This window comes from Stegostoma tigrinum, chromosome 13, assembly GCF_030684315.1.
Source record: "Stegostoma tigrinum isolate sSteTig4 chromosome 13, sSteTig4.hap1, whole genome shotgun sequence".
NCBI lineage: Eukaryota > Metazoa > Chordata > Chondrichthyes > Orectolobiformes > Stegostomatidae > Stegostoma > Stegostoma tigrinum.
The window spans coordinates 40,802,634-40,821,952 of record NC_081366.1 but is presented as its reverse complement, the minus strand read 5'-3'; the positions used below and the strand labels follow the sequence as shown (position 1 = coordinate 40,821,952).

General features: G+C 40.8%; 1 protein-coding gene across 5 annotated transcripts in view; it reads right to left on the bottom strand.

Moving 5' to 3' along the window:
• ppp3ca (protein phosphatase 3, catalytic subunit, alpha isozyme) overlaps positions 1–19,319 on the bottom strand; it is a 490,580-nt gene that overhangs the window by 318,603 nt on the left and 152,658 nt on the right. For 3 of the 5 annotated variants that reach the window (XM_048543081.2, XM_048543080.2, XM_059650712.1), the window contains one exon: positions 18,759–18,839. The exons of the other annotated variants lie outside the window; for them this stretch is intronic. In XM_048543081.2, coding sequence (XP_048399038.1) covers positions 18,759–18,839 — 81 coding nt within the window. The remainder of the gene's footprint in view (positions 1–18,758; positions 18,840–19,319) is intronic. 5 annotated transcript variants of the gene reach the window in all.

Below are 19,319 nucleotides of genomic sequence, written 5' to 3'. Positions count from 1 at the left end.
ATGGGCAATAATTATTGCAATATAAAGTAAGCAAAGCTTTTTACAAGCACAAACATCTTAAAAAGAGTGTGTCAACTTTCTTGATAATGAAAATGGGATGTTATTAGTAAGTAAGAAGGTAAAGTTTGATTAAATAACCAAATATTTTGTTGACTTTGTGAAATAGCTGCACAAATGTAGCTAGGTCGGCATCCAACCTTGGCTACCAGATGTAGCTTCTTGCTTGCACCTTCATCTTGAAAATCCTTGGATGACCCTGGAGGTGTTCTGGCAGCAACCTTTACCTGGGACGATTTGCCTTGCTTCCCACAGTAATATGCCATCCTCTACAATGATCTGGTCCCACCGAGTCCAAAAAGGTTTCAGTCCTGGTCGTAGTGGCCCTGCTGTTTCCCCCATTACTATCAGCTGCTTCACTTACACTAGGACAGGATCTTTTTGTGTCCACAGTCAGATATTGTCTGCGGTGACTGGAAAGGTATCCAGAAAGTTTAAAGCCAAAATGGACTCTTCTGGGGGAGGCACTACCGGTGAAGTATCCACCAGTGGGAGGTGGCTCAAGGCATCTGCATGAGCCACTTGGCTTCCTGGATGGTGTCTTAACTTGTACATGTACACACTGAAAATAAGGGCCCAATTCCGAATTCTACCAGAAGCTTTGTCAGCACCGCCTTGCCTTCCTTCAGTAGCCCTAGCAGGGGCTTGTGATTTGTGACTATCATAAATTCCAAACCATCAAGGTACTGGTGGAACTTCTCACACCAAGGATGACTGCCATACTTTCCTTATCTATTTGGGGTTACTTGCGAAGGCATCAACAAATGTCCAGGAAGCATACGTTTTCAGTCATTCCTCTCCATTGGGTCACCGGTGAGCCAACGATATCCCAATACCATACAGGGAGGCATTGCATGTCAGCACTACTTCTCGCCTTAGATTGTAGTGGGCCAACACCTTAGACGGCAATCGCTGCTTTTTCAGTTCCCTAAAGGCTACTTCTTGGCTCCGTGGCCATTTCCAAGTCTCACCCTTTTCTTAACAGCAGGTGTAAGGGTGCCAAGATGGAGGCCAGGTTCCGTATGATTCTTCCATAATAATTCATGAACCCAAGGAAAGGCCTAAGCTCCAGTATAGATGCAGGAGCTGGTGCTCCTTTGATCACCCTCACTTTATCCTCCAGCAGGTATAACCTGGTTTTGTTGACTCTTTTACCCAAGTAGGTCACTCGGGGTGACTGGAACACACTTTTCCCATCGAAGGCATACTCGTGCCTGGGAGCATGTTTAAGCACCATATCCGAGTTGTCCATTTGCTATTTATTGGTGTTCCCTGTTATTAGTATGCCAACCAAATGATTTGCCTTGTAAAAGGTTCTCCATGGTCCACTGGAGAGAGTGCAGGTGGATGTTACCCCAAATGTCAATCTTGTATCTTAATATAAACCCTTATGGGTATTAAGTGTAGCATACTTCTAGGGCTCCTCATCCAGTCACACTTGCAGGTAGGCGTGGCTCAGCTTTGAAGGACAGCACCCTCCACCAACCTAACATACAAGTTCTCTACGTGAGGGATCTGGTATTTTTCCAGCTGCGAGAAGCCAATTACCATTTGCTTGAAATCCCCACAAAGGCGAACTGAGCCAACAGACTTCACAATTGGCACAACCAGTGTTGACCATTCCGCAAAGCGTACCAGTTTGAAGATTCCCTCGCACTCCAGCCTCCTGATTCCCACCTCTACTTTTGCCCACAACATGTAACGTGGCTTTGGCCCCTTTGATAGTCCCTTCTTGAAAAACTCCTTGGTATTTCACTAGGACTTCACTGCTGCAACCATTTACCAATCGAAAAATGTTCAGCCAATAAAAGTGAATCTTGCTCAATCAATTCAACTTCAATAGGCTTGGGCCTGAGCCTTTTACTCACATCAGTGGTAACTGCACCAACTGTTTCTCACAGGAGACAAAAACAAAGCTGTGCACTTAATCTGCAATGGTGCGCCTTATGTATGCTCTCAGTCTGGCTGAGGTCTTGCACAAGCTTAAAGTTTTGAGTCCAGATCAAATCTTGTTTAAGAACAATTCTACAGCCACAGATACAGCTGTGCCAGTATCAACCTCCATAGGAACTAGGTGAAACATTTAACTAAACATTAATTTTAATTGATGATAGCAAAGTGTGAAGCTGGATGAACACAGCAGGACAAGCAGCATCTCAGGAGCACAAAAGCTGTTGTTTCAGGCCTAGACCCTTCATCAAAGAGGGGGATGGGGAGAGGGTTCTGAAATAAATAGGGAGAGAGGGGGAGGCGGACCGAAGATGGATAGAGGAAAAGATAGGTGGAGCGGAGAGTATAGGTGGGGAGGTGGGGTTCTTCCTCTCACCTATCCCCTCCTCCCACCTCAAGCCACACCTCCATTTCCCACCTACCAACCTCATCCTGCCTCCTTGACCTGTCCGTCCTCCCCAGACTGACCTATCCCCTCCCCACCTCTACTCTCCTCTCCACCTATCTTCTCCTCTATCCATCTTCAGTTCGCCTCCCCCTCTCTTCCTATTTATTTCAGAACCCTCTCCCCATCCCCCTTTTCTGATGAAGGGTCTAGGCCCGAAATGTCAGCTTTTGGGCTCCTGAGATGCTGCTTGGCCTGCTGTGTTCATCCAGATTCACACTTTGTTATCTTGGATTCTCCAGCATCTGCAGTTCCCATTATTTCTGATCATTAATTCTAATTGATTCTGATTTGGGTGTCACTAAGCAATTTAATTGTTCAAACACACATGTAGGGGAACTTTCCAGGTGTGCACTCTCCTGGGTACCAATCTCTGAGTTTTCCTATTCAACTCAGGCCTTATAGGGCTCCTTTGCTGTCTTGAGTCCGCTCACCAGCAGCAACTACAATGGCTCACCGACCCAGATCCTGAAGAACTGTTTGGCTACTTGGCTCAGGTTAACAATCCCAATTGAGAAACCCATAGTTAACAATCTGGTTGTAATCACTACACTTTATTATGAAGGATACAAAAAAATCCAATATTATCCATAAATCAGGAAACAGAAGGGAGACAGGAACTTTTGAAATTACATAACTAAGAGAATAGTACTTAGCAAACTGATGGAGCTGTAGGCTGACACAGCTTCTGGATCACAGTGAACTGTGACTTTGAACTCAAAATACATTGCTAATGAGTTGGTAGATGCAATAATGCTAATTTTGCAAAATTCCCTAGATTCTGTAAAGATCCCATCAGACAAGAAAGTAGCAATATAGATTTTCTATTACGGAAGAAACAGTGAACCCAGGCCTAGTAAACAGCAAAAATGGACAGAAATTTTTTCTCTTAAAGGTTGGACAGACTTCGGAATTCTCTGCCTCAGAAGGCAGTTGGAAGTGGGGCAATTGAATATTTTTAAGGTGGAGGTAGATTGATTTGCTTGCCCAACAAGAATCTAAGGTTATCACAGTTATATGGAAAGATGGCATTTGACGCACAAACAAACAGTCATGATTTTGTCCAATAGCAGAACAGGCTTCATGGGCTGAATGGTTTAATTCTCCTCCTGATTTGCACATTCATATGTGCATAGGGCTCAAATGATAGAATGTTCGTCCGATCCTTTGGAGAAAGACTAAGAGTGCTGGTGTGAATACACTCTGTTATTACAGTCATAGACATTTACAGCACAGAAAAGCCCTTCGGCCCAACTTGTTGTCACTGCCTGGTTTTCACACTGAATCTAGTCCCGTTTGCCTGCATTTCATCCATATCACTTTGCAGTAACACACTCAAGTATTTGGAGGGAAGTTTCACAGTGAACAGCATGTGCACCTTGGTGTGGTGTTGGGGAGGGATAACTATTAAATTTGCCACTCTTCCAGTGTTTTAAATAGTGCAATTGTAACATTTAAAGAAAGGTAAGGTCAAGACCACAGGAACTCAGAGTAAAGAATTATTTTGAGCTATTCCGTTATGAAAAGCTCAAATTTAGTAACAGCAAATGACTCCACGACTTCTACTTACGCTCTATTGTTCATAAAACAAAATTTGTGAATTGTTAGGGCAGTTTCAGAAATTAATTTTAGTTGTTAGTAACATCGTGGTCATTACTTACAACAACTGATGTTTATTATTTATACCTGCTCATTCCAAAATACAAAACAATTTATATCGTACAATTTTCCATTTTGACCAGCCACATCAAAAGCTAGACACATTGAACTCTCTCTCTCTTTCACTTTGCCATGTCACAGCCAATTGGTTGAACAGTTGTGTCTCCATTACTTGCAATTTGCAACATCTCCACATCAGAATGCTGTGCTAGAATATATCACTGCGCAAAACAGTCAGGGATTGAGGCAATGCGTAATAGTCCAGATAATCTGCTGGACTAGAAGTGTTTATACCTATGACGGCACACGTATTGTATTGCCACATGATTTTCCATCAATCCTTACACCTCATATTTGCTTACTGCCCTCCATCCTAGCATTCTACTATTCTAACTCAAATGAAGGTCTCTCTTTAGCATGACTCATGCATGCCCTTAGAAATCATGTCGGAAATAAAAATTCACTCACCAGAAGACCTTCTATTCCGTCACTATCCAACACTATTAGAAAAAAAAATTAGGTAGTTCCTACAATGGCTATAACTAGAACATTGTCAGTAATACTGCACTTTGTCTTCTGAAGCATGTAGACTGCTGAAGGTCAATTTAGCTAACAGTATATACTTTTATTTCAGTAAACACTGACAAATTTGCATCACTCATGTTCAGGAAAATCTTCTGTTAAGCAAATGAACTACCCAACAAATGCACTATTAATTTGTACATGCTGCCATTACAAATTTAGCATACAGATTAATGGCAGATTAACGGCAAAACAATCAGATTCATTACAAAAATAAGCATTAAAATATATTCTGCTGGATGTCACAACAGCTTGCCCTTCCAAGTGAAATATCAATCTGAAACTGACAATCGAAATTCAAGATGCCTGACACCAATAACACATAATGGGCAGAAACTGCCCCTCATTGGGGTGGAATTCCTACCTTCAGCAGTTGCTGGCTGATTTGTTTGGCAGTAGCTGCAGCAGCACCATGAACTCAGTAGTGGGGACTGTGTGTGTGAGTTTATACAGGGATGGCGTTGGCAATCTCAGGTAGTGGGAGTCAGAGCAAGAGGGTTGATTTTGGAAATGAGGTGAGCAGGAAGGAGGGGAAGTGTTATCTTTGGGGGAGGTGCCCTCGATGCACTAAGGAAACACCCAAACAGAGTTCCCCCTTCCTTCCTACCTTTTGAAAATGTTTGGAAAGTATGTCCATTCTCACCCATCTGACCATGAATTCTGGGCAGTGTACTATTGGGTTCAGTTGTGCTTGTTAACAAGTTCAATTGACCCTTAATTACTTATTTACATACGGTAGGCTGGTTGCTGAATTCGGGGCCCACCTATCCTCTAATGTAGAAGTGAGCTCATGGGTGGGTGAGAAGGTGGCAGGCTTGCTAACCCCTGCTTTACATTCACATCAACCAAAAACATGTCCAAAGGACCATGTAATATCCTGCCCATTGTTAAAAATCTTCCATTTTAAAGTAAATAAATACATTATCAGAAAGTTGAGAACATGGAAATTCAGGCCAAATGGATTCATCATGAGTTAATGTTATTATGTTGAATGCGGCAGAACAGGACAGTTTTCATTTGGTGGAACAAAACTTGAGTAATACTGAAAGAAAGAGACATCTTGTCAGAGCTTTCTGTCTTACACTTATCAACATGATTCACTGGAAAGATCAAAGGAAAGATTATAATTACATACTCTAAGAGAGGAGAGAACTGATTGGTTGGAAATTGGGCTCTGATCAGCCGTGGAGTTGCCATTGTTTGATTTTGACTGACAGCTGCCAAGCTGTCTTTAAATTTTAAATGAGGCAGGTTGACTCTAATTGGTCAAGGCTTTGCCCCAAGAAATAGATCAGAAAATGGCTATTACCCATTGTGTTGATTTGAAGCAGGTAATTCTGTGCACCTATTCTTTCTGTCTACAAAGAACATGCCAATAGTGTGCCATATGACAAGCCTGACTAAAAATTATAAAATGGTTGTCCACATAATTCTCCACACATTCAGGATTGTTTCATGAAAAATTCCAATTACGGAATCACATTAATGTTGGGTGCTAAGTTTTGAGCTTGACAAAACTGGGTACTTTTTAACAATATAAAGAATATACTTTAGTATAACTGACAAGGAGTAGCTGTAATAGTCAACAGAATCACAGCACAATTCTGCAATCATTGATTCTGCAATCATTCCAAACTTGTTAGCTTATCAAAAAGTATGCATTATACAGTTAAATTAAGGTACAATTGGCCATCATTTAAATAATTACAGCATTTTGTTCATAATTAAGACTATTTTGCCAATATTAGTTTGAAATTAGTTCAGTGACAAAAAACAGAAAGCAATGGCCAATGGCTGGCTTTGGGAATGGAAATTGGTTTCCAAGGAGGTTCCACAGGGGATAATGATTTAGATTTAATGTGGAAGGCATTATTGGGAAAGATGCAGATGACAAAAACTGGCCAGGCAGTTCATGGTGAAGACTATGATTATCAAATGCAGAGCATATCAATGGTTTGGTTGAGCGAGCAGAGAAGTAACAAATGAGTTGTAATCCCCCAGAGAACAGTGTGATTATGTGTTTTGAGAAGGAAAACAGAGAAAGAGGATACATTACAAATGGATGGTATTGAGAGGGGTAATAGAAGCAAGAGGCCTCAGGCTGTATCCCCATGGGCCCAGAAGATGGCAGGGCAGGAAGATAAAGCGGTAAAGGAGGCATATGGGGTGCTTTCTTTCATTGGCATTATGAAAGCTGGGATCTAAGGCTAGAACCTTATAATAAGTTGCTGGTTAGGCTAATGCTGGGGGTTTTGTGTACAGTTCTCGTCACTATATTACAGAAAGGATGTAATTGCTGTATCAACAGTACAGAAGTGTACAAGAATGCTGGCAGGGAATGAAAACTGCAACAATGAGGAATGATTGGGTAGGCTAGGGTTGTTTCCCTTCGAATGAAGGATTCTGATGGATGGCTTAATTGAGGTGTAAAAATTGAACTCAGTATATTTCTAACGTCTAGAAATTATACATACTACAGCCATAGTACACTGGTGGAGGAGGAAAAAAAAGGTTGATTCAGTGCCAAGGATCTTGTCAAGTAAAATGTTTTGTCTTTTAGTGGTGTCAAATTTCTTGAGTATTGTTTTTGCTGTGCACATCCAGACAAGTGGCAATTATTCAATCACACATCTGATTTGAGCCTTGTAGATACTGAAGAGACTCTGTGGGGTCAATTATCAGAGTATTTCTTTCTTCCTCTTGTAGCCATGCACTGTTATGGTTATTCTAGTTAAGATTTTGTTCAAATGTTATCTGTGATATGTTGATGGTGGTAGCTTGATAATGAGGCATCAAACATAAATGCTGCCATTTTCAAAAATAAAAAGCGAAAGGACTGTGGATCAGGAACAAAAACAGAAGTTTCTGAAAAAGTAAAAGAAGTGGAGTTCTGAGGAAGGGTCACTGGACCTGAAACATTAACTCTGATTTCTTCCTCACAGATGCTGCCAGGCCTGCTGAGTTTTTGCCAGAAGCTTCTGTTTTTATTGCTGTCATTTTCAGTTTGTTATAGATAGTCATTAACTGAAACTTCCACAACAGTACTAGTACTTGTCATCACATGTTTAGATATTATTGTATCCCTGCTAGAGGTTGCATTGGAGATTGATTTTCATAGAATGATCACAACATAGAAAGGGGCCATTTGACTACTTATTGCCATGTTCTCTGCAAAAAGCAGATAATCCAGTCCCAGTCTAATCCCCTTCTTCCACAGCCCTGCACGTTTTCCCCTTCAAGATTTTACGTAATTCCTTTTTGAAAGCCATGATTGAATACATTCCTGTCAGACTTTAAGGCAGTGCATACCAGACTCTTATTACTTGTTGCATTAGAAAAAGATTTTATTCATTTTCCTTTGGTTCTTTTTCCAAATACCTTAAGGTTATGTAATCTGATTCTGAGTCATTTTGCCCATGGGGCCAGTTGCTCTTTGTCTAGATCTTTGATGATTTTGAATACGTCTATCAAATAGGAAATTATTGGAAAAGATTCTTAAGGGGTAAGGATTACTCATATTTGGAAAAGAATGGGCTTATTGGGGAGAGTCAGATTGGCTTTGCATAGGTGAGGTCTTGTTTCAGAAAACTGATTGAGTTTTTGAGGCAGTGAAGAGGATGATTGATGAGGCTAGGGCTGTGGGTATTGTCTACATGGATATCACTAAAGCATTTGACAAGGTCCCTCTATGGTAGGCTGATCCAGAAGTCATACAGGGTCCATAAATTGATACATTAGGTACAAATTGGTTTGGTCAAAGATGACAGTGGTTAGTTGTACAGGGTGGGGGGAGAGGGTGTTTCTATCTGGAGGTATGTGACCAATGGTGTTTCACCACGATCATTCCTGGGTCCTCTTACGTAAATCATTTGGATGAAAATGTAGGTAGTCTAATTTGTACGTCTGCACGTGACACAAAAATTTGTGCAGTTGGAGATTGTGAGGAGGGGTGTCAAAAGAAACTGCAGGATATAGATCAGTTGGAAAGTTGTGTGGAGAACTGATGGTTGGAATTTAATCTGGACAAGTGTGAAGTGATGCACTTTAGGAGGTCGACTGAAAGAGGAAAGCATACAGTAAATGGCAGCAGCCTTAGGTGCATTGATATACTTAAGAATCTCAGGATGCAATTTCATAGCTCCCTAAACATATCAACACAAGTGGATAAGGTGGGAAAGAAAGCATACAGAATGTTTGTCTTTATTGGTGAGGGACATTGAATATAAAAGTTGGCAAGTCATTATGCAGCTGTATAAAATTTTAGTTCAGTCACATTTGGAGTATTGTGTGTAGTTCTGGTTGCCACACCACTGAAAGGATGCAGAGGCTTTGGAGAGAGTGCAAAAGAGGTTTACTAAGATATTGAATGGTTTGGAGTCCAATAGCCATAAGGAGAAGTTGGTCAAAAAATGGATTGTTTTCCCTAGCATTGGAGGCTGAGGTGTAGCCTGACTGAAGTATATAAAATTCTGAGAAGCACGGATAGCGTGAATAGTCAGAGTTTTTTTTCCCCGGGTGGAACTGCCTAATACAAGGGGACATAGGTTAAGGAGGAATATTTGAGGAGATGTGCAAGTTAAGTTTTTCTTTAATGTAGAGGGTGGTAGGTATAATGGTTGTAAAAATGATCAGCCAAGTGGGCCTCAGAGTATGAGTTCCCTGATTGGAGCTGTTAATCTAGTCCAATCAAGGACGCCTGACTAATAGATAAGATCAGGACAGTCAGACATCCTGTTCACGCTAAGAGATGGCTCTGAGGGAGCTGGATCAGTGTCAAGGATTCTCCACATGTAAATAAAGGGTGACTTGGTGATGGGATACTGGCTTCTGTGGAGTAATTTCACTAAGCGCCTGGAACACGCTGCCAAGGGAGGTGATAGCAGCAGATACAATAGAAATGTGTAAGAGGCTTTTGGGCAGACACATGAACAGCCAGGAAATAAAGGGATAAGAACCATGTGCAGACTGTTGGAACTAGTTTAGGATGGCATCCTAATCAGCACAGACATGGTATGCCAAAGGGCCTGTTATGTGCTGTACTATTCTAAGTCCTATGTTTTGTTCTAATCTATTCGACTCTACGAATAGGGCTTATCCTGTCTATCCATGTGCCTGACATCCTCACCCTGGAACAATTTTATGCATCTTCTCCAAAGCCTTCATATTCTTCCAAAATTACCATTCTCAGAATTGGATACATGCTCCAGTCAAGAACAAACCAATGTTTTACCAAGACTTAGCATGACATCCTTGCTTTTGTAGTCTATGCCTATAAGTTATGACTCGGTAAATAATTTTTCACAGCTTCATTTTAAGCAAGTGTGTTTATTGTTTCCATATCACTATTTCCTACGTAACCCAACCTAACTGAAGCTGGGATAACTAATAAAACTGTAGTAGTCTCTTGACTTTGCATCGCTTTCTTTGTAGTGGCCTCTCATTACTCACAATCATGCAAGATATCTTAGTTGTATTCAATTAATACTGGGACTTGGTCCAGTTTATTATGCACATAGATCTTCAATAAATTTTAAATCATGACAATTTTCATAAATTACAATGTAGGTTGATTCCCTGGTGGTACTTGAACTTGAATGAGAATATTTCAAAATTCACAATAGTAGCTTATAATCCATTAAAAACACTTTAACATTTTAGGTTCGCACAGGAACTGACAGAAATAATATTTCGAAACAAAAGTTCCAATCATTTAGAATTGTGCTTGGATTACATAAGATTGAAAAGTGGTTGTACCTTCTCGCTTCATCTTTCTCCAAGTCAGAAATGGCATAGTTAAACCCCTTACATATCTGTTCTCTCAAATGTATGAGATATCACTGCTGCGAGCTATCTAAACAAAAAGCATGCACACATGATACTGAATTTCCTTTACTATTACGCCAGCAAACCTCCCATGCGCACGTTAGCCCCAGTTAAGTTGATATGGAAACCATTCAAATTGTTCCTGTACACTTTTTCAGGTATGTCTACTAACTTGGCACCAGGGTGTTGGAGTATATTGACTATCATAGAAACACCAGTCCACACTCTTGACTATCAAATATCCTGGATTTCTGTACTTTTCTATAACCCAACAAACTGCCCTCACTCCCCCCAATCTTATCCAATCATTCGCCCCAGAGTGCCAACGACATTCTTCAACGGTGTTCATACACACAGGGTGTTCATAATCAGTACTGAAAATTAACCCAACAGTGCAACAAACCTGATAGATTCCTCTGCTATCTGCCTCTTTCTACAACTTTGAATGGCCAATTGTTTATTATTCTCCTGTCCTTTGCAGTTGTAGCTCACTCCAGAGTTATTACCTCCTAGAACCACCCTCAAGAGGATTCCCAGCATTTTAGATATCCCAATGGGTCTTCAGCTGCTTCAGATTTTAGTTACTAGAGGCACTTCCTGCTAGTTCATGTATGATTATGAAGGACAAATAAAAAACCCTGAAATTTTCTCGTGAATTGCAAACAAAACATCTCAGCTGTCCCAAGAATTTATTTAACTGTCTATTCAATTACAGGTTTTTAGTTTAGCACACCTGTACACTTGTTTATTATTCAATTATTTATGCATAGTCAATTTTTATTTCATGCATTTCCAATCCCATTAATGTTGGTATCATTTACCAAAATGTTATTTGCACCTCATTAGATCGAATTGATGACCCTAATTTATTTATTTACTGAGATAGTAGGCACTGCCAATGCTGGAGAATCTGAGATAACAAGATGTAGAGCTGGATGAACACAGCAGGCCAAACAGCATCAGAGGAGCAGGAAAGCTGACGTTTCAGGTCCAGACCCTTCTTCAAAGAAGGGTCTTGACCCGAAATGTCAGCTTTCCTGCTGCTCTGATGCTGCTTGGCCTGCTGTGTTCATCCAGCTCTACATCTTGTTATCTCATTTATTTACTAATGTTCCTGGTTTCAAGTACTTAGCACTTCTGTACAAAATTCCCAGTGTCACCAAATTTCCCATAACTTGTTTCTGAATAGGTTATTCTGGAAATTATGAACATTACATAGGTTTGATTGAAGTGAGGGGTTATTATAGGGAGTGAGTCTTCAGGTTACAGGCAGATTTTGATAAAAATGGCTGAATGGACCCATCGATGATCCAAAATTTTACATCTGGCTAACAGAATAAAATAAGCAAAACTGAATAGCAATCAGGACAGAAACCACCTAAGAGTGAAGGCACTAAAATAACTGGTCCAGTCCATGCACACACTCAGCATTGGACAGTAATCCTATGAGCATTATTAGCAAAGTAGTGCATTCCATAAAGTGTCTCCGAGTCAGCAAAGGTTTTGAACATGTTGAATATATATTCAGGGTTGCTGCACTTGTATACTGGAGCTCAAAACTGGGATGCATTCACAGCAAGTCCTGTTATTAGAAGTTATTTATACGCTATATTTTTCAAAGATGTTATGATATGCTGCCAGGGCAGGTGAGACTTAAACCTCGACCTTCTGGACAAGAAATTGTGGCCACAAGAACCCATCCCTTTAATTTAATGTCAGTCAATTTTGGAACAACTACATTGGCTTAAGAAACTTTGCCCCAATGTTTACCGTGCAGGGGACAAGAATGTTAGGGTGAGAAAAGCATATTGCCACATCAAGACTTGGGCCACTTTTGAGCAGAAAATCAGGTCATTCAAGAAATTCATTCAGAAATAGCTGTGGGCATGTGATAATCCTTTATGTGTGTCCCAGATATCAATATGTGTTACAAATTCCTCGTCAAATCACTGAAGAGCTTGAAAATAGTACATTTACTGAACATGTCTCCTAAACTAAAACAATGAGACTACTTGTGATCCCAGGCGATGTTATATTATGTCAGGATAATCGCCTATCCAAAAAGAACTTTGAGAGCATACACATAAGGAACAAAGGATCAGAAATTTCCAGTTAGATTCTCAATTCTGCTTGATTTTCCAATTAAACCATGACTGATCTGTACTTCAACTCAATTTGCTTGCCTTATCTTCAGTAGTACATTTCAGTTAGTTTTATAGGTTTGTTTTTATAGGTTAATTTTTCGGTTTGTTCACTGTTATTTGTGAAATATCCTTCTTTTGTAGAAGTCATTAGCACATTCCTCTTAATTAAGTTATGCATGCATTTTATCAATAATTTTTCAATGTAATATGACTAAGAAATAGAAACATTGTCAGGAAATAAAACTCTTCTTTGAAAAGAATTTTTTTTTGTTTTTTAACAAAAATGTGATGGGGTAGTTTAATAATTCCTAACTTATTCCGGACAACAAAATTGGATAGCATCAGATTCTTCAATATTTCTCCCAAGGATATGTACTTTTAAAAACTTTTGTAAATTAACATAAAATTAAAATATATAATCATAGAATTTCACAGGACAAAAGGAGGCCATCCAACCCATCATGTTTGTACCTGCCCATGAAATAGCTACCCAGCTAGTCTGATTCACCAATCCTCTAAAATTTTCACTTTCAAATAGAGATACAGCTCTCTTTTCAACCCTCCTATCAAGTCAGCATGCATCACTCTCCCAAGCAATGCATTCCAAATGCTAACAACTCTCTGAGCAAAGAAGTTTCTCTTTATCTCACTCCTAGTTCTCTTGCTGAGAATTTTGAATTTGTGTCCCATAATTGACATGCCAACTAATGAAAACAGAATATTCTTCGTTATCCTGTTCAAAACTATTTAAAATTTTGAATACCTCTATAAGATCACCTCTTAATCTTCTCTGCTCCAAAGAGAACAAGCCAAATTTCTCTAATCATTCCTTGTATCTAAAATCTCTCATTCCTGGTATCCTTTGCACTCTCTCCCGGACTTTAACACAGTTCCTTAAATAATGTGCCCAGAACTGAACATAATACTGCAAACGTGGTCTGACTGATGATTTATAAAAGGTGTGACATCACTTCCTTGCTTTTGTGCTTTTTGTCTCTATTTATTTACCCAAGGATCTTATACGCCTTCTCAACAACTTTTTCAACTTCAGGAAATTCTGCTCGTGAACCTTGAGGTCCCTCTGTTCCTGTAAAGTTGTACCATTGAGCTTGTATTGTCTTTGTGTTTCTTCCATCAAAAATGCATCACCTCACATTTGTCTGTACTGAAATTTATCTGCCAGGTGTCTATCCATTTAGCCAACTTGTTCAGGTCCCTCTGAAGTCATTCAGCATCATTCTGACAATTCACTATTCTCTCTTGCCAAGTACCATTTGCAAATTTTAAGATTTTCCCTTAATACCCACTTCCAAATGGTTTATATAAACCAGAAAAAAAGGGCCCCAACATTTAACCCTGGGGAATACCACTTCAAACTCATCTCTAATGTGAAAAACACCCATCCACATATAACCCCATTTCCTCTCTTTTAGCCAACTTCTAATCCATGTTGCCAAAGACTCATCCATCCCAAACATTTTTAGTTTGCTCATCAACACGCCATGAAGCAACAAATCAAGTGATTTCTGGGAGTCAAAATATATAACATCTACAGCACTACCCTCATCTACTGCCTGTGTCAACTTGTCAAAGAATGCAATTAAATTTACCAAGCATGACCTGCCATTGAGAAACCCATGTTGATTAATGTTAAGAGATGATGGGAACTGCAGATGCTGGAGAATCCAAGATAAAGTGTGGGGCTGGATGAACACAGCAGGCCACACAGCATCTTAGGAGCACAAAAGCTGATGTTTTGGGCCTAGACCCTTCATCAGAGACAGGGATGGGAGGAAGAACAGGTTAGAGAGGTGGGGATGAGCTGGGCTGGTTTTGGGATGCAGTGGGGGGAGGGGAGATTTTGAAGCTTGTGGAGTCCACATTGATATCATTGGGCTGCAGGGTTCCCAAGCGGAATATGAGTTGCTGTTCCTGCAACCTTCGGGTGGCATCATTGTGGCACTGCAGGAGGCCCAAGATGGACATGTCGTCTGAGGAATGGGAGGGGGAGTTAAAACGGTTCGCGAGTGGGAGGTGCAGTTGTTTATTGCGAACCGAGCGGAGGTGTTCTGCAAAGCGGACCCCAAGCCTCCGCTTGGTTTCCCCAATGTAGAGGAAGCCACAAAAGGTACAGTGGATGCAGTATACTACATTGGCAGATGTGCAGGTGAACATCTGCCTAGTATGGAAAGTCATCTTGGGGCCTGGGATGGGGGTGAGGGAGGAGGTGTGGGGGCAAGTATAGCACTTCCTGCAGTTGCAGGGGAAGATGCCAGGTGTGGTGGGGTTGGAGGGGAGTGTGAAGCGGACAAGGGAGTCGGGGAGAGAGTGGTCTCTCCGGAAGGCAGACAAGGGTGGAGATGGAAAAATGTCTTGGGTGGTGCGGTCGGATTGTAGATGGCGGAAGTGTCGGAGGATGATGCGTTGTATCCGGAGGTTGGTGGGGTGATATGTGAGGACTAGGGGATATTCACCTGCACATCTGCCAATGTAGTATACTGCATCCACTGTACCCTTTGTGGCTGCCTCTACATTGGGGAAACCAAGCGGAGGCTTGGGGACCGCTTTACAGAACACCTCTGCTCAGTTTGCAACAAACAACTGCACCTCGCAGTCGCGAACCTTTTTAACTCCCCCTCCCATTCCTTGGACGACATGTCCATCCTGGGCCTCCTGCAGTGCCACAATGATGCCACCTGAAGGTTGCAGGAACAGCAACTCATATTCCGCTTGGGAACCCTGTAGCCCAATGATATCAATGTGGACTTCGCAAGCTTCAAAATCTCCCCCTCCCCCACTGCATCCCAAAACCAAACCAGCTCATCCCCTCCCCCTACTGTATCCCAAAAACCAGCCTAGCTCGTCCCCACCTCCCTAACCTGTTCTTTCTCTCATCTATCCCCTCCACCCACCTCAAGCTGCACCTCCATTTCCTACCTACCAACCTCATCCTGTCCCCTTGACCTGTCCGTCCTCCCCGGACTGACCTATCCCCTCCCTACCTGCCCACCTATACTCTCCTCTCCACCTATCTTCCCCTCTATCCATCTTCGATCTGCCTCCCCCTCTCTCCCTATTTATTTCAGAACCCTCTCTCCATCCACCTCTTTGATGAACAGTCTAGGCCCGAAACGTCAGCTTTTGTGCTCTTGAGATGCTGCTTGGCCTGCTGTGTTCATCCAGCTTCACACTTTGTTCTCTTTGATTAATGTTAAGATATTTTTTTAAGTGTATATTTATGTTATCCCATATTAGAATTTTCATCAGTTTTTCCACTATTGACTTCAATCTATAAGACCTGTAGTTTCGTGGGATATCTTGTGCCACTTTTTTTAAACAATGGTGTCATATTTGCAATCTTCCAGGGCCATGGTACTAATCCTGTGTTCAGAGGCTCCTGAAAGTTACTGTCAATGGCTCTGTAATTTGCTCCCTTACTTCTCTCAGCTCCCATCCCATTCTGGCCTTGCGATTTCTCTATCTAGAGTGCTGCCAACCTTTCTTGCACTTTTTCACTATCCTGCTCAGTTGCTCAACACCCACATTTTCAACTGGGCTGTTGTCACCATTTTCTCAGTTGGTAAAGATAGAAGCACAGTACTCATTTAGTAGCTCTGCCATACCCTTTGCTTCGGTGAGCAGCTTACCCTGTGCGTTCCTTATGGGCCACTCTCTATCCATCACTGATCTTTTACTATTAATATGCTTAAAGGACATCCTCCTATTTGTTTTTGCCTAACCTGCCATCCTTTCCTCGTACTTCCTGATTCCAGCTTTAGCTTCATTTGTGCATTTGATATACTCTTGCTGATTGCGATTGCTATAATTATTCAATGTGCATCATATATCTCCTTTCGCTTCTTTATTTTCTCATCACTATTCTTAATCATTCAGGATGTTCTAGCTTTCGACAGCCTGTATTTACTTTTCATGGGTATGTACCTTGCTCTACCCTATTTATCTCTCTCCTATTATTTTATCTGCTAAAATTTGTTTCCAATCAACTTGCTCCAGTTAAAATTTTGCACCCCTAAAATCTGCCCTTTTCCAGTCTGGGTTATTAATCATTGACTGATTTTTATCCTTTTACAACTTAAAATTGAATCTTACAATATTGTAATCACCATTTCTAAAAATGCTCTCCCACTTTGATATTCTACACCTGGCTTGCCTCATTTCCTGGGATTAAAACCAGCACAGCTCCCTCCTTGTAGGGCTGGAAATGTTCTGTTCCCAAAAGTTCTCCTTTACACAATGCAGAAATCTCTCCCCTTCCGTACTCTACATTCTATCTTTTTCCCAGTCTACCTTATGGTAATTGAAATCACCAACTATCACAACTCTACTTATCCTGCAAATTTCCATAATCTATCTACAAATGCTCTCTTCTACTTCTTCATAAATATTTGGGAGGTCTATAATAAATAAAAACAAGTTCACAGTTCCCTTTTTGTTTCTTCCCTCCAACTACATAGATTCTAATTCAAGAGCTGCATCTTGTTGAAGGGCAACAATACTATGTTTGACCAAGATTGCTACACCTCTTTCCATTTTACCAATACAGTTTCCAATAAAAACATCTAGCTAGGACTTTAAGAGCCCAGTCCTGGCTTGAGCCATGTTTCTGTTAATACGACTTTGTTGTATCCTCCAGAACAATTTTGGGTCTCAGTTTCCCAAAATTGCTCACAAAACTCTGTGTGTTTACATACATGCAATGCAATTCTGACCCTATCTCTTTCTTGCCCATTGGAAGGTGACCATTTCTTTGTTCACTGCCAATATTCAAGCCTTCCCTTACTTAGAGGTATAGATAGATCATAGATCAGAGGTACAGAAAGAGTGGATAGCCAGAGACTTTTTCCAAGGGTGGAGGTAGCTATTACAAGGAGGCATAGTTTTAAAGTAAGTGGAGGTAGATATAGGGGAGACGTCAGAGGTAGGTTCTTTACTCAGAGTGGTAGGGGCATGGAATGCACTGCCAGAGAGGACAGCGGAGTCGGCCTCATTTGGGGCATTTAAGCGGCTATTAGATAGGCAAACGGATGATAGCAAAAGGCAGGGGTGGAGGTTAGAAAGATCTTCGGCTTAGGGTAAAAGTTCGGCACAACGTCGTGGGCTGAAGGGCCTATACCGTGCTGTATAGTTCTATGTTCTATGTTCTTTGTTCATTCTTCCCAGTTCCCAATCTTGTCTCCTTTGCCCTCTCTGGCACTTTCAGACCTGAGCCCATTAGTCAACCCACTTCCTTGCCTTCCAAGTGTAAATTCACCCACTGTACTATTTACTGTCTCAGCCAAGAAATTATGCAATTCATTTATATGCAAGAAAATTCAGAATTTATATTCTTTTTTCACCAACGTTCATAGTGCACTTAAATGCACAGTAATGATATTGAGTAGCATTTTTAACTAAATATGCAACAGATAAAATAAATAATTCAAACATAGAATTAAGTAGAATTATCAGCACAGAAACTGGTCATTTGACTCAAATGATCTTTGCTGGTGTTCATTCCCCATAACAAGCTCCTTCCGCTTAAATCACCTCTCCCCACCCTATTATAATTCTTAATATGTGCACTAATATTCTCTTTAAACATATCTATTATTTAACCACTTCACGTGACATTGAAATCCACATTTTCAGCATTCTCTGTATATGTATATTGCTCATAAATCCAATAACATCCAACATTTACTCCTCACTGTGCTAGACTTACCTACAATTGGAACAATTTCACCAAATCAAATTCATTGAAATGCTTCATAATTTTACAGAGTTCCACTTGTCAAAGTCTTGGAGTCTGAATTATAACAGAGAGTGGGGAGTGGGAAAATGTAGGAAATATGTGGGGGAAGGCAGACATGGTGGTGTTTAGGGAGGTCTATTGTTCAGCAGTAATCTTGCCAAATTTATTCTAAAGATTTGAGAATGGGGTGGGATTTTGGGTTAAGAGTCAAGCACTGGAGACAGAGCAATTGTGCTGGGTAGTGGTAAGGATGTCTGATCAAGGGGATGGAAACAGGTAAGCTTGGTGGGCCAGGGAAGCACTCCTGCTTCTGTTGACCCACAAGAAGTGCTGGAAATGCACTTACCTGTTCCATCCAGCCGTTCTCGCCTCCCTTCACCTTTCGGATTTCCCGAGGTTCGGGAAACCCGGTTGGCCATCGTTAAATCTGCAACAGAGATAAAATCTTAGGCACGCAGCCTCATTAAAATAATTTAAATGACCAACCTGCCTGAAGAGGGCAGGTGAGTCACATTCCCAACCTGCCTCAATTAATACTGGAAGTGGGCATATCAAAGATGGGTTGAGATTAGTTTTCTCATTTTTATGTATTTTCTCACTTTTAATGGCTGTATCAGAATTGTGTTGCTATGTTTAGCAATGTAGATATTTGTTATACCAAATTGCAGCTTTACTCCATTTAATTTCTTACCTTACAAGGAATAAAAGAGCTCCATATTATTTCTAACAAATTATCTCCCTTGGTTTTGGTGCAGTCTTGCACATTATTAGCTACTCCACTCAATGTAGCATTATTGACGAATTTTAACACAGTACTTCCAATTGCAGACAGCAAATTACTGGTGCATGTGGTCTTTGTACAAATCCCAACTGGGATAACATTTTCTATCTCCTACCACACCAAAAA